Here is a 16,726-nt window from a genome sequence, read left to right as displayed (position 1 = left end):
TTCCTTGTGTTAGCCAGTTTGGGTGGGAGCCTGCTGCTAGCAGCTGGTTCATCTGTGCTGCTAGGCTTTCATGCACTGCTGTTAGTTTCTTTAGCCAGTAGGTCTGGATCATGTCTGGTCCAGGTGCTGTCGAGCTCTTCATGTTCTTGACCCGCTGCTATATATATATATTATATATATATATAGCTATTCCTCAGTATTGTATTCTGGTCCATTAGGTAATCTCATGCATTGCACAGTAACATACCCTTTCCAAATTTGTGATGTAGATGTGATGATTATCAGTTCACTTCACATATGCCACCATTCAGTGTTCACAATGTCACAACTTTCCGTGTTCTGTTTCTGTAACCTTATGTAGTGCATAAAAATAAATCCCACTGATCCTAATGGAAAGACTGCATGCATATGGAGAGGAAAGCAGAGCTTGTTTGATATTTTTGTTACTAAAATAATCAAGTTACGAATTGCTCCAGGCCATATTGCATCCTCACCATTTTCGCTTTTTTCATGGTGTTAAATGATGTGGTTGATCATGAGTGAAGATAGGAAACATCAGATAACACGCAGCCCAGGAAAAGAACACTGAAGAAAGGGAACGTAAAATTGACTGTCATAAAAATGTTCAGAAGATACAAAGTGGTTTAAGTCATCTGACACTATACTTTTAACACATTAAATTACTACATCAGAAAATATATAGAAGAACATTTTAAATGTACTTGTTCCTGTAACTCATTTAGATTCAAGTCTGGCAAATGGATTTTTTAAAATCATTTTCAGAAATGCTTTTATATAAATATATTGTTTATAGGAATTTGTTACTGTAATTGAGTCAAACTTACAATAGAAAGATTGTTGCTATTTAAATAAGTTTCCAGTCAATGGTATGTAACTAGTCTCAGCAGAACACCACTGTATTAGCTGGTACAGTTTGATTGGCTAGAGTTTGATCGGCTGTAATTAATCAGGACTTCTGAATCTTTTTCTTCACACTATTAAACATTTTATATTACATCCATGAACCGCATAGTTGTTAAAAAACTGACAGCCAGCTTCAGGCTCTCAGCAACATATTGTTTGCCTTATGTTTGTCAGCTGAGTCGACATAAAGCATATCTCCTGTTGACAGAAATGCTTAGAAGTATTCATGGACTGTACTATCCATCATAGAAAAATACTCTGTAGTTATGGAAAGCACAGATAAAAATCACTTCCTACACCCTGTAAAAGCTCAAACCAGCCTCTACATCAAAGAGGGACTTATTTAAAGAAAAATTAGGACTGCACTAAATTGCTACAGTATGGCGTCATTGTGCATCCTCCTCAAGGCAGAGGACCAATTCCCTGGATTCACTAAATGCTGGATGGTTAATCAGACCAAACCAGATTTTTTCCCCTCTTTTGATCAGTGAATTGTCTCAGATGCTACTGGAAGAAAGACAAGAAACCAGAATGTGGTTTTAACTACCCAGCAACTTTATTAACTTAACATATCTGGGTAACTATCCAGCAATAGCTAGATCAATACAAGTCTTCCTTCCTTGAGCTCTAAGGTGAAGGAGATAGTCTAAAATGAGCAAGATCAAGGCAGTCACAGGGGAAATGCCCTACTCAGCTGCCCATTGGGAAAATTGAAACCACTTTGCCAAGTAGACTCGACGCGTGGAGGGTCGCCTACTTTCCATGAGGACATGCTGAACCCCGCCCGAGCATGTCCTCTCCTCCCAGCCTAACTATTGAGCAGCCATCCCATGAGGTGGAGTCCCACTAGGTTGCAGTGAAGGAGGTAGCCCTGGTCCTGGGAGAGCAGGTCCAGGTGGGGTGGGAACGGTCACAGAGGGGCAACCGCCAGGCTCGTGAGGGTCCCGTACCAAAGTTGCCTAGGCCACACCGGGACAATCAGGAGGACCCTGGGCCCTGTCAGTCTTTATCTTTTCCAGTACCTTGCCGATCAGCAGGATCAGGGAGAAGGCATAGAGAAACTGGCCTGACCAGGATAGGAGGAAGGCATTGGAGATAGTGACCATTCCCTTCCCTCCCCTGCCCCTAGAAGCAGAACCGGGGACACTAGCGGTTCTGGCGAGTCACAAACAAGTCCACCTGGGGAGTTCCCCACTCTTGGAAAAGTCTGTGCACCACCTCTGGGTGCAGAAACCACTCATGCCGAGAGGAGAAGTCTTGGTTCAGTTAATCCTCCTGCGAGTTCCGGGCGCCTGGTAGGTGGTAGGCCTGAAGGCAAATGTCATGGGCTATACAGAAGTTCAATAGCCTGAGAGCTGCCTGGCAGATGGCAAAGAAGTGGGCCCTGCCTTGCCTGTTGATGTAAAACATCGAAGCCGTGTTGTCTGTGAGAACCCTGACCACTCTGCCCTCCAGGTGTGAGTGGAAGGCCATACACGCCAACCAGACCGCCCTGAGTTTCTTGACGTTTATATACAGGGCAAGGTCCTGTGCAGACCACAAACCTTGGGTGTGAACATCCCCCACATGGGCTCCCCACCCCAGGTCCGAAGCATAAGACACCAGCTCCACCGATGAGGGCTTACCCCTGAACGTGACCCTGCGGAGCATGTTCCCCGGGGAGGACCACCATTGTAGGGAGGCAATCACCAGCTCAGACACAGTGAGGACCTTGTCCATCCTGTCTCTGGCCTGGGAGAACACTGAGGCCAACCAGAAGTGGAGGAGCCCCATCCTGAGTCTGACATGGTGAACCACATACGTGCACGCCAACATGTGACCCAGGAGCTGGAGACATGCTCTGGCTGTTGTCACTGGAAACCTTGTGACTGTGTCGATGAGCCTTTTCAGGGTCTCGAACCTATCTGGTGGGAGGGAGGCCCTGACCAACATGGTATCCAGGACTGCCCCAATAAACTATATGTGCTGTACCGGGACTAATGTGGATTTGGTGTCTTTCACCAACAGGCCCAGACTGGCACAAGCGGACAGGAGGATCGCCACATGGTCCCGCACCCTGCAACTGGGAGCTGCCTTTGACCAGCCTATCGTCCAGATCGGAGAAGATCTGGACTCCATGATGTCTGAGGTAGGTCACCACCACAGACAAGCACTTTGTGAATATCCTGGAAGCAGTGGACAGGCCAAACGGGAGGACCATAAATTGGTGGTGTTCCTGCTCAACTGTGCTCCTCGAATATGTGGAAGTACATGTCCTGCAGATTGAGGGCAGTGTATCAGTCTCCGGGATCCAGGGAGGGGATGATGGAAGCCAGAGACACCATGCAGAACTTGAGCTTTACCATGTACTGGCTCAGGCCTCACAGGTCCAGGATAGGCCTGAGCCCCCCTTTTGCTTTCGGGATAAGGAAATAGCGAGAGTAATACCCTTTGCATTTGAACTCCACTGACACCATTTCCACTGCTCCTAAGCCAAGGAGCCACCCCCGCCTCCTGCTTGAACAGGGCCTCATGAGAGGGGTCTCCCAGGAGGTACGGAGGTGGAGGGTGGGTGGGTGNAAGACACACAAGACTTTCCTACAATCAGAAAATATGAAAGTAAATTCCCCCTAGTTTTGCACATTCTGATCTGGTGAGAGCTCTAGGGTACACAAGTGGCTTCTGGTTCAGCCATTCTGGGTGGGTGGGTTAGAGGTAAATTGGAGGGTGTAACCCTGGGAGATGGTGTTGGGAACCAATGATCCGAGGTCAGCCGCGACCACTCCAGGAGAAAAGCACACAACTGGTTGGAGAAGGGAAGCTTTATTGCGGGTGGATCACTGATGTGAACTGGTAGGTCGCCCCTGGGCATCCCGTCAACACTGCCGTTTCTCCACCCGTTTGCTCTCGTAGGACCCAGGCTGGGGGGCAGACTGGGACTGCCTCTCCGGAAATTTCTTATAGTCCCATGACTTTTTATAAGGGAGCTCATATTTACAGCGGGTGGCCTGGATGGGAGCCTGCTGAGGCTTAAACTTAGGTCTAGCTGGAGCCAGAACATAGAGGCCAAGAGTCTTAAGCACAGTGTGGGAGTCTTTCAGCCCATACAGTGTTATGTCCATCTGTTCTGCAAACAGAGCCTTGCCGTCAAACAGGAGGTCTTGCAAGGAGTTTTGCACCTCACTGGACAGCCCAGACAGCAAGAGCCATGACACCGTCCTCTTGGACACCGCGGAGGCCATGGACTATGCAGCCGTATCCGCTGCATCCAATGCTGCCTGAAGGGTTGCCCTGGCAGTCGCTGTACCCTCCTCCACCAGAGCTTTGAACTCCTTCCTGTCACGCTCCTGGAGGGAATCCTTGAATTTGGGCAGAGAACCCCACAGATTGAACTCATACCAACCCAGGAGAGCCTGATGGTTCACCACCTATAACTGGAAACTCGAAGACAAATTTTCCTCCCAAATAAATCCAGCCTCCTTGAGTCTTTATTTTTCAGAGTAGGGGCTGGCTGGCCCTGCTACTCCCTGTGGTTGATTGACTCGACCACCAGTTAGGGGCAGGGTGGTGTATAGGTATTCATGCCCCTTGGCGGGCACAAAGTACTTGCATTCCACTCTCTTTGAGATGGGGGGCAAGGAGTCCACTGTTTACCACAATGCATTTGAAATTTTTGCCACCCCTTCGTGGAGTGGCAGGACCACCCTGCCCAGTACCGAGGCGGATAGGACGTTGACTAGGGAGTCCAAGGGCTCCTCCACCTCCTCTGCTTGAAGGTAGAGGCTTGATGCCACCCTTTTCAATAGCTCTTGGTGGGCTTTAAAGTCCTCCTGCGGGCTGGAAGGAAGAGGGGCCATAACTGCCTCATCAGGGGAGGGTGAGGAGGCAGGCACGATAATTTGTGTGTCCACCGGCACCGGAGGATCCACCACTTGGTCACTCTTTGGGCCTGGCATCAAAGATGCATGTCCCATTGACTCCTTCCTTGGAGGCTGGAAGAGGGAGGTCGATGGCCATTCCAAGGCTCCGGCCACCGAGCAAGCCCTCACTGGGGGCTGCATCGGGGGCCATGGGGCCCACTAGTTCCACTGTGCTGGTCATGGAGCCCGGTGCCATTGCTGGCCTGTCCCATTGATCAACAACTATGAAGGGAGGCCGGGCTGGTGTACGACCTGCTGCTGTCCCTGGACCCAGAGGAGAGGCAGCACCAGGAGCAGAGCCAACCATGAGACCGTGATCCTGATATGGAGGAATGGTACTGCCAGTAGCAGCTGCTCCACGACTGGCTCCGGTGGGCAGATCCGCAATGGCGAGGTGACGGCGATCGATACCCAGGGCTGCGGCAGTGGTGCTGTGGTGGGGTCCTGGAGCAAGATGACGAATGGGAACAGCACTGACGTTCGTGTCACAACTGGCTATGATAGCCCCTCAGAGATGAGGACTTTCGGCAGTGTCTGCCTCGGTCTTGAAGGTGTTCACTCCTCAAGGCGGAGCAGTGCCTAGAGTCTGTCAGTCAGAACCCAGCCAGACAATCTAGTGGGGGTCAACGGCAACCTGCGTGGCCTTCACACGGGATGGTCGCTGAGCAGTGAATGGCATTGGGAATATTCCCTCAACTGTGACCGGTACTGAGCTAGGGGCGACTTGCCTCTGGACTGTGGAGCCAGCATTGGCAGTGCCCCTGGTACCGGCATGGACAAAACATTCCAGGCCGTTTGCAGGGCCTCTGGCATGCAGGGCATCCGGACATCTGGGGAAGCCTGCTCTGAATGGGCCGGGCTACTCTGCTCGACCTGAGTCAGAGGCCTAGAAGCCAATGGGGACTGAGGACTACCCAATATGGATCTAGCCTCTCCCCCGGTTTTGCTCCAGTGTTGTGGCAGAGGAGACCTCTTCTTAGCCTTCTTGGCATGCCCCATGGACGGGGAGCTATGCTGACTGGTAGATGGCAACAGGAGATCTCTGCGCACCGACACCGCAGTACCCGGTGCCAACTCGGAGCGGCATGCCAGAGTCGGGGTCCACACCGACTCCATCAGGATGGCCCGGAGCCAAATGTCTCTTTCTCTCTTGGTCCGAGGCGTCAACGACTTGCAAATCTTGCAGTGATCGCCGAGACGGGTTTCACCCAAACAACATAAACAGTCCGCGGGCAGATCACTCACTGGTATCAGTCACCTACAAGTGTCTCACAACTTAAAACCTGGGGCACAGGGCATGCCCTGGCCTAGGCGCACTGAACTAAACTAAAACTAATCAAACTACTTTAACTACAGGTACTACTACTCTGAACAAACAAGAGTTCTGGAGGAGAGCTGCAGACATGCTGGAGCAGAGCAGTTCCGAAGCACCTTCACTGGCGGCAAGAAGGAACTGAGGGTGGCACCACTCCGGGGGTCACTAGGAGCATTCTCCTATGGGTACTGCTAAGGGAAAAACTTCCAGCACCGGTGCACGTTGCGAGCACTCACACCTATTGTGGAATAGACATGAGCTATCACTTGAAGAAGAACTTTAATGTCAATGGGACCAAACATTTGCTTAAAGTTAAACTGATGTGCTTTGCTGAATAGAGGCCTTAGACTTACCTCCTCTATGAACTGAGCACTGAGGAGGACACATAGCACACACTAAGTAATGGGCTGCATGTGCATTATTTGAAAAATTGTGTCAAGGGATATAATGCAATCATGGCTGAAACTAACTGGGGAGTGATGACTATAGATTCATAATACTGTGCTTCAAAGTATTATTGCATAAAAGTGTTTCCACTTGGACACTTGCTGTAGAAAGATGTGTTCCAAAATGTGAATAGAAACATATTTAAAAACAAATACGCAAACAGCAAACAGAGCAGTCAAATTTTTGAAATCTGTATTTTATCTGATACTAAGTAGCTTTGGACTCCCCTCTACCCCAATTTCTTACTGTAAGTATATTTAACACAGAACAAAACAGCTCAATGGATAACTAAGTTTTGCGGCGCTATAAAGCACATTTAATTCCATTGCCAACTGTGCTAACTGAATGAAAGTTTATCCTCTAGGAAATATTTCTGCATTATAAAACTCAGTGAGTGAGACAAGATTGCATATAGTGAACTGGAAATGAGTATAAAAGAAAATCTTCCACTAACTTAAATCAACTTAGTTAAGCCTACTTGCTTTCTGTTCCCAAGAAAAAATATGCTTTTCATTTGTAGTGCCTATTTAGTTATTTCATCAAACTTCTTGTAACTAAGCCCTGGTCTACACTACAAGGTTAGGTCAAATTTAGCTGCATTAGGTCAATTTTATAATGACTGTGTCTACACAACCAACCAAGTTCCGTCAACTTAAAGGGTTCTTAAAATCGACTTCTGTACTCCTCCCCGGCAAGGGGAATAGTAATAAAATTGACCTTGCTGGGTCGAATTTGGGATAGTGCAGACACAATTTGACGTTATTGGCCTCCGGGAGCTATCCCAGAATGCTCTGGACAGCACTTTCAACTCCGATGCACTAGCCAGGTACACAGGAAAAGCCCCAGCAAATTTTGAATTTCGTTTCCTATTTGATCAGCATGGCGAGCTCAGCAGTACAGGTGACCATGCAGTCCCCACAGAATCACAAACGAGCTCCAGCGTGGACTGAACAGGAGACACTGGATCTGATTGCTGTATGGGGAGAAGAATCTGTGCAGGCAGAACTCCAATCAAAAAGAAGAAATGCTAATATATATGTCAAAATTGCACAGGGCATGGTGGACAGAGGCTATAACAGGGACACACAGCAGCGCCGTGTGAAAGTTAAGGAGCTCAGGCAGCCTACCAAAAGACAAAGGAGGCAAACGGTTGCTCTGGGTCAGAGCCGCATACATGTCGCTTCTATGATCAGCTACATGGCATTCTGTGGGGGGGGACCCTACCACCATCCCACCACTGACTGTGGACACCTGCAAGGGGGAGTCTCATGCAAAAGAAAGGAGGCGTTTGTGGATAAGGAAGAGGAGGAGGAGAACGTGCAGCAGGCAAGCCATAAATCTATTCTCCCCGGCAGTCAGGACCTTTTCATCACCCTGGAGCCAATACCCTCCAAGGTGAGATTGCCAACTCTGAAGGCAGACAAGGCACCTCTGGTGAGTGCACATTTGTAACTACAGTACAGGGTTTAAAAGCAATAGTGTTTAATGTTTGATTTGCCATGAAGACTTGGGATACATTCACAGCCAGTACAGCTACTGGAAAAGTCTGTTAACGTGTCTGGGGATGGAGCAGGAATCCTCCAGGGACATCTCCATGAAGCTCTCCTGGAGGTACTCTGAAAGCCTTTGCAGAAGGTTTCTGGGGAGGGCTGTCTTATTTTGTCCTCCACGGCAGGACATGCCTAGACAGTAGCAAGTAGTTTGGAATCACTGCAGCACAAAGCATGGCAGTGAATGGTCCTGGATTTTGGTCGCATTCAAGCAACATTTGGTCTATATCTTTCTGTGTTAGCCTCAGGAGAGTGATATCATTCATGATTACTTGGTTGAAATAGGGGAATTTTTGTAAGGGAACAGTAAAAGGACCCTGGTCATGCTGGGCTGTTTGTGCTTGGCTAAAAGGGCTCATCCCAGAAAATAGCCACGGGGTGTGAGGAGGTGTGTGCTACACATCCACCCAAAAACCGAAGCCTCTCCTTTTAAATGGCAAACCCAACCAGCATTGCTTGCTATGGGAAAGGAGGGTACTTCAGTTTGAAACCATTCCCACATGTTATGAAGGTGTTAGAAGCTTTTCTGCCACTGGGAATCATCCCATATCTGCAACATTATTGGGTCCCACCAGTCTGTGCTTGTTTGCTGGGCCCAGAATCAGCATTCCACTGTATCAACCAATCCCACTGCCACCATGATGTCCCAATTGCCAGAGCCCCTGCTTTCAGGAACGTCCGTGTCCATGACCTCCTCACAATCGTCCTCGTGCTGCCATCTCTTAGTCAGGTTCTGCACATACTGCAGTGTAATGCGCGAGGTGTTTACAATGCTCACAACGGCAGGGGTGAGCTGAGTGGGCTCCATGCTTGCCATGCTATGGCACCTCCATGGGTAACCCAGGAAAAAAGGTGTGAAATGATTATCTGCAGATGCTTTCACGGAGGGAGGGGAGACTGACAACATGTACTCAAAACCACCTGCGACAATGTTTTTGCCCCATCAGGCATTGGGAGCTTAACCCAGAATTCCAATGGGCAGCAAAGACTGTGAGAACTGTGGGATAGCTGCCCATAGTGCACTGCTCCATGAGTTGAAGCTAGCCATGGTACTGAGGATGCACTCCGCCGACTTAATGCAGTGGGGACATACACAACTGTATAAAATCGATGTCTAAAGATCAACTTCTATAAAATCAACCTAATTTCGTAGTATAGACATACACTAAGTATGTAACTTTAGTCATAGGCTGCCCTCTCTTCTGGTGCCACATCAGCACCTGGGGGATGAAAGGTGTAACTGCAGTGTGCCCCTCCTGTGGCTTCCCTTCAACTCCCCCTCAGAATCAATTATTCTGTGGGGGTGAGGGGTGGAATTTGTGGAGGACATTAATTCTGCACTTGTGCACTGACACAGAATTCCCCCAGGAGTAAACAGCGTGGTAGGGGTCTAGATGCACATACATGGATCCATGAATCCTGCTTCACAGCTTTGGATGCCAGCTGGGTCTGGTCACCAAGTTTTACATGATAGCAATCTGGAGACAGCACTTCCCTTAAGAGGGAGCCCATTCAGATAAAGCAGAAAAAATCCAGGTCAGGGTCAGGACCTAGCAGAGGCATTCCTCACCAATTAATCAGAAAGCTTGGAGGGAGACACTACAGGGAGCAGGAACAGAAGCCTCAGTTGGGAGAAGCTTTAGCAAAGTCCAGACATCAGTACTGTGGTTTGGGAAGGAACTGTAAAGTCTACGGGAAAGATTTCTATCTGAGTTGACACTGATCTGTTGTTAATAAACTAGACCCAAAGAAGGTGGTATCCTGGAACCATGCAAGTCTTTGTGCATTCTTCAGGAAAGTGGTTGGAGGAACTGAGGTAGCAGACATATGACCAGATGGAAAAGCCAACCTCATTATACAGTGTATTTAATTTTTATACAACAAACTGTTTGTGCTTTAAAAATGTCTTTGTGATTATTTGCTTCCCTGTTCAGACCATGGCTAAAAATTACAGTGAATTCCATAAAGTGAATTTTTATAGTGAAGTCAATGTTTATACTGAACATATTTACTTAAAGCAGAGATTTAGTAAAGGCAGATTGTATTCTAAATGCTTCAGTGATCTGAAACCTTTTGGGCTTGTCATTTTATTTCACATAAAAGCACTTTTTTATCTCTGTTCACTATCAGTCTGTTCAAATGTAGGTATGAGTTCACTCTCATTTGCCCCGCTGTAAAGCCAAACAATTCCATTTAACTCAACAAGTCATACAAGTGTACACGTGGTATGAAAACTTGATCAGGCCCATAGTATCTTAAATGACAACCTTGGGACTCAAACTACTGCCTGCTGTCTCCCCCAATTGGAAATCAGACTCCTGCTGCTGAAACTGGTTTCTGAGAGATGTTACAGAGGTTGGTCCACATATTTGGTCTCTGGTAAATTAGTTTTGTACCACTACAGTAGCACAAATGGGTCTTGAAGCAGTAATTAAGTATCAGCTAAGGATTCCCCAGTTAGCTACCTTCTTCCCACCAACTGGCAAAGCAGGTGTACTGGGGAGGATGCAGAGCCAGAGCACAATGCACTCCAACAATCCTGGCCAGGAGAGCCGCTTCATGGGTGTCACTATCAGCTCATGCAAGTTAAAGTAACCCTGAAGCTGCTCTAACTGACAGTTTGGTTCCAGGAAGTCTTCAAGAGTGGGGGAAGGAGAGATTGAGGGAGGAAAAGTGTCAAAAAGTCACCTATGCACCATTTCCCAAGGTGTGCTTAGCACTGCTCCAACACACCTAAGTATCTGACTATTAGTGTTTCTAAAATACTCAAGGGATGATTCTGATCTCATACTGGTTTTATATCATTTATTTATTCATTGTTTAAAATGGCACTTTGAGTCTTATGAAAACGTCTATCAATTCATGTAGAATGACAGTTGAACTTCTATGCTTTTTAAATTGCTTGAAAAACAAAACATTGTTGTAAACAGATACTTCCCAGCACCATTTCCTCCAGCTTTTGCATTTTAAATAACCTCAGTACACGAGCAAGCATGCCCAAACATTTAACTCTGCTCTCAAAAACAGAACCCAAGTCTCTCCGTGAAACAGCTGAGTGCTGGAAGAGTGTTGTGTGTTTTAACATATAAATAAGCACACTAACATCCCACTTTGCTTCACAACTCCTTCAGTTATATTCCTTATAGGAATTTAGAAACATCTGTCTGTTCACCACAGCCCCATCCTTGTACTGGTTTCACGTTCTAAAGATCAATAGCTTTACATTACAATGGTGAAGATTCATATCTTCTTAATTAATGTACTCTATTTGGTATAGACTAGTACACAGGAGACACAGCGAAGAGAGACAGCTACCATCCAAGATCACACTTGGTAATGGCACACTAATAATCAGACTAACCCTCACACCAATACAAAATTTAAGGGAATATAGTTGAGCACAAATCCTATTATTTAGTGATTCCCCAGTGCATGTTTAAATGTGCATTTACAGTATGGATAGGTGCTATTCACTCAGTCAAACAGCTGGTATATAAACTTATATATATTTCTAGGTTGGGCTGGGTTGTCTGTTTTTTTTAAAGCTGGTTGGTTGTTTTTCCTTAACCATTTTGCACATTAGATTTTAGATGGTGAGATCCTCCAGAATGTAGTGTCTTACCTATGGTCTGTGAAGTGCTGTATAAATGTAGACTGCTACACATAAGCAGTCTGTAATATCTGAATAAGTGATAAATTCTGCTGTGCTTATCAGCTTTCTACCACTTGTGCCCACCCAACCAGACACTGATGGGAGCACTGTTCAATATCTCTGATGGTATCTATGAATTCACAGTCTGTACTAATATCTGTGGCATTCAGTGTTGGAAACTCTTCTGGTTTTATCACAAATCTCCTACTATTTGCTGTCTTGCTTTAAGTCCTAGCTCTGGGATTTATGGAATTACGTGAAACCTCATTGTTTTCCACCCCAAGTACATTTCTAGCTCTTATGGTTGAGACAAAAGCTTGAAAATGTGAATTCTAAGAGTACGTCTATACTGCAGTTAGACATCTGGGCTGGCCCAGGCCAGCTGACTCAGGTTTCCAGGGCCTGGGCTAAGGGACTGTTTAATTGTGGTGTAGACACTCAGGCTCAGGCTGGAGCACAGGCTCTAGGGCCCTGCGAGGTGAGAGGATCCCAGAGTTCAGACTGCACACAAGCCCCAACGTCCACACCGCAATTAAACAGCCACTTAGCCCGAGTTATACTGCAGTGCAGAAATACCCTTTAAGCACAAACAACAGAGGGCAAATATTCTAAAACATCCCCAAAATTTATTATTTTCAAAAGTCTTATGGTTTTTAAGTCAATCTCATTATTATTGGGGCTTGACTCATGATTTCAAACACTCTAGTCGGCAATACTGTGTGGTTTTGCCAATCCCCTACAAATCCAACACAATGAGACATAAGACACAGCCGACCAAAGGACCTTCTCTGTTACGCAGGTGCTTTTCTGGCCATCCATAACTATCCAGTGCCTATGCCTTAAACCAATGATTTGATTAAGCTATTGAGCACCATACCATTGTAATGGATAAACACGAGTACGGTGTGCCAAAAAGTCTAAGTTTATGGATTACCTCTCTTTGCTGAGGGAATGTCAACGTGAACATCCAAGCTGGATCTGTGTGTCTGTTTTAGGAAAATATCAGCAATAATTCAGATTTCAGCAATTGGAAAAAATTTGAAAGATAAAAATAAGGTTTCTGCAGCTGCACAAAGTGATTATTTTGGCTGGTTTCAATTAGGCAAAGTGGAGACAGGAATCATCATCATGGAGTTCCCTCACATATCTCTACAGGCAGATCCTGTATGAGTGTCCAAAACATGATTTGACAGCCCAGTTTACTTAGACTTGAATGTGTAGTTCATTAGGGTATGAAAAGTAGTTCTGTACAGAACAATACTGTATAATATTGAATAGGAAGAAGATCCTCACATTTCAACAAAATCTCCATCACCTCATTTGCTCAGCCACTTAACTTCTCCCTACAAATATGACTAATTAGGATTTCTAAATCCCTTTTCAACCATCACAATAATATTTCCTTTTTAATTTTCTTTTAATGAGGATTCAATATGAATATAGAAAGTCTGAAATGGGCTCATTTAGAAATAGGTACAATTAGAAAAATATTAGCACTTTTTAAAAGTGCAACAGAAATCATTTGACAGTTTTCAAAGCTTTTTCTAAATCTCTTTACAATATTTCACTTCAATCATCTCATCATCTCACAAACTTTTAAATATTCTCTGTAAAGCTTTGTTATTTTGTGATCCCAAATTTAAACATTTCTCTACAATTTCTGAGTTCTCAGACTTCTCTGTAGTGTGAATCACATCTTAGAAGAAAGATTGCCTCATGAATCACTTCTCCTCTCAGTCCAAATTGTTTGGACTATCTCCCTTTTCATTTGCGATTACACAACATCCCTGCATCAATTACCGCAATTGCTGACATGGAATTGTAGTATTTGGAAAGTATTGAATGCATTTTTAGCTGTCTTTTAACACAGTTTAAATGAGAAGCCAGCATCACGTGACCAGGCAGCTCTCCCTGGATCACTGACAACAGCTCCAAAGACCACAGTTTGTAAATTTGTATGCTATAACTTAATACATTTCATCATTGGAATGGCCCAAAAAATTAAATTGATAGTTGCTCTATAATTGCAATAAGCAGACATAGAGACTGAATTCTGATCACTGTACAAGGAGAAATTCCAAAGGGAAAATGAAAACGAGCTGCTGTGAGTTCTGTTCGTACTCCATATATTCAGGCTCAAACCACTTTGGGTTTGTTAGATCAGGTATTTGTTAGGCATATACACTATGCACCACATGTCAAGTATGCCACTCAGTATCAAGTGTGATAACTTATTAAAATTAAATTTCTGTACATGTCACTTAAGAGACAGCAGCAGCTGTAGTTATAAACAGCTGAGAGTTTTCCTACCTGCTTGATGGTTTTACTCTCTGTCATGTTAAAAGGTGCATTTAGGCTCATGGCAAATAGAAAGCCTAACGAATGAATGACAGTTAAAGGCCTGTTCAACCAATCTGGAAACTATGGAAAGCAATTTGCCCTAAATAAGTTTTCCTCTGATACAATATGTGCTGCAAAATACCTATGCAAAGTGTTGTGTATTTTAGGTCACCATACATGTTGCCATAGACGAAAAGAAATAATGCTATAAGAGTTACAGCTCTGAAGATAACCTCATCTGAAGATTGAGAGAAACTAATCACAAAAAAATACAGAATTAGTTTATAAAATATAATCATTCATTAACATGTTGCCTCACATCTTTAACTCATGGAATGCTGAGAGAAAGAAGATATTAGCTAACCTTTGTTGTACATATTGGTTGGTACTTGGACGTCACTCAGGCTGACGTTCACAGGCAAATTATTGAAGTGATCATTTGGGACTAGAATGAACTCCTTCCCCAGTTCTAAAAAGTTTCCTTCTTCATCTCGTTCATTTATGAGAACAGCATTGAAGTATTCATACTGCAACAGAAATTCACATTGTTATTACACCCACTGAACAATTTTCTTACATTTTAATCCATTCATCCACCTATGTAATATTTATTAGCATATGTTTATTGTCTAAAGTAGAAGAACATGATATAAAAAGCTACACATTTTTAGGAGCTAAAAGATTAATTTCAAGAAACTAATACACGTGCACTTCTTTCTGAAAACAATTTGAAATCTGTGACTGCACGTCCCTCTTAAAGTTAAATGGTAAGGGCAGTCCAACCCCACTGTACACAATAGAAGCACTATTTTAACACAAAGTTTTCTCAATCCAAACCATTTGTTGTACAATTACGTACTGGCAAAAGTCTCTCTTCTTAGCTAAATATTTTCCATTAATTTGAGAACTGCTATTAGTGATGAACTTATGGCTTGATGAGCTGAAAGTATTCTGATTTCACAAAGCATGTTAAAAGGAATTGTCTAAAACTGATGATAGCAGAATTTTAAAGCATTTTTCTCCTAGGTTTTTATACTACTTAAACCATAATTTGGATTCACTGGCACTGGATTCACTCTTAAAGAAAAGGAGTTATCTTTTTCATGCTGAACATCACAAATACATATTACAAAAGGTTTCATATAATCCAACTTCAACTTTGACAGTAATTTAAATCTAGATTTGACTTTTTTCTGGAGAAAGAAATCATCATCTGTGTGTGTAAAGACTCCTAAATGGTATTTGGCTTTGTCTGGAAAGAGCATAGCAAGATAAGCAAAAGCAATTTAGATAAAAGTATTGATTGGGGTGTGCATGAGAGTGTGGGCATGTACATGAGAGAGAAAAAAAGGGAGAGAGAGAGACCTAGCTCAAAAACAGGGATTCTAGCAAACTCTGGAAGCAACAAGCAGCAGTACATAACCCCTTTTTAATCTTTCTACCTTTGAAAACAAAATACGTTTTTCAAATGTTTACTAACCGTAAAAGATCAAAGCCCATGACAAAGCCCATGAAGTTGAACCCCAGTCATTCTTAGAACTAAGTACATCATCATAAATAATAATAGGACACGCAAAGACTAGATACATAACCCTGTGGAAATTAACTTTATAGGATTTTTTTCTTTATTAGGGCAAAATATAGTTACTGAGCATAGAAACAGATAAATGATACACAATGGGTACCTGAAAGCTTTAAATGCTTTGAAAGGTGTCATTTTCCAATTTTACGTGCAACTAGTTTTACTGAGCTAATGCAAACAACTAATACCCACTCACAACCTGTTGCTGGGTCCCCAGCACCCACCCCTTGTATGAGGATTAAGGGAGCTGAGGAAAGGGGTTTTTCTCCCCACTGTACCAGACATTGGGATCCCCAATCCATCTTTCCTCAGCCTCTTTAGGGGATGCCTGCCCATAAGTCCACCTCAGACTCCAGTTTACTAGGGAACCAGACCCCTGTTCAACAATTACCTGCCAAGTTCCAACATCATGAATTTTACAACCTATCTTACCCACTGTCTACCTGGGCTACTGAGAGGAAAGCGGAAACACACACTCCGGTCAGGCCAATCCAGTGGTGAGGAAAAATTCCTTCCCAGCCTGGAAAAGGTAGCTAGCATGATGCCAAACAGCAGGGCCCAAAACTTGGTCCCCTACTCTAATACTGAGGGGGCAGCTATTCCGCAGGGTGCAGAACACCACTCTGGACAAGGGGGAGGGCTTATAAAATCTCCTTAGGGAGTGGGAGTCAACAGGCTTGTGTTGTGCTAATGTGCCAAAGAGCCCGCACCTCAGGCCCACAAGGAGGCAGAGTGTGAAAAAAGGAAGTGAGTAAACAAGGGAGGAGCACTCCTTAAGTCACTGACAGTTCTCTTTCCTTTGCTGGCCCACTCACAGCACCTTTCCACCACTGAGGCTGCAGGAGACCAGGGGGCACATTAGTACTCTTTACATTACTAAATATTAACGCAACTAATCATATGATAGCAAGCTGTGCGTGCCTTGGATTTCACCATCATTGATAATGGAACTTTTCTGCTTTTTTAAACAGATTTTCTTAAACATGTAAATCAAAATTCAACCACAATATATTTAAA

General features: G+C 44.5%; 1 protein-coding gene across 4 annotated transcripts in view; it reads right to left on the bottom strand.

Moving 5' to 3' along the window:
- Nucleotides 1-16,726, bottom strand: part of CACNA2D3 (calcium voltage-gated channel auxiliary subunit alpha2delta 3) — a 733,714-nt gene that overhangs the window by 417,105 nt on the left and 299,883 nt on the right. For all 4 annotated transcript variants that reach the window (XR_004375600.1, XM_032794295.1, XM_075073101.1 and 1 more), the window contains exon 5: nt 14,492-14,654. Coding sequence is in view for 3 of the 4 variants with exons in the window: in XM_032794295.1 (XP_032650186.1) it covers nt 14,492-14,654 (163 nt within the window). In the remaining variant the exon portion in view is untranslated. The remainder of the gene's footprint in view (nt 1-14,491; nt 14,655-16,726) is intronic.

The sequence above is a fragment of the Chelonoidis abingdonii genome, chromosome 17, assembly GCF_003597395.2.
Source record: "Chelonoidis abingdonii isolate Lonesome George chromosome 17, CheloAbing_2.0, whole genome shotgun sequence".
NCBI lineage: Eukaryota > Metazoa > Chordata > Testudines > Testudinidae > Chelonoidis > Chelonoidis abingdonii.
This window is presented reverse-complemented; position numbering and strand designations above follow the sequence as displayed.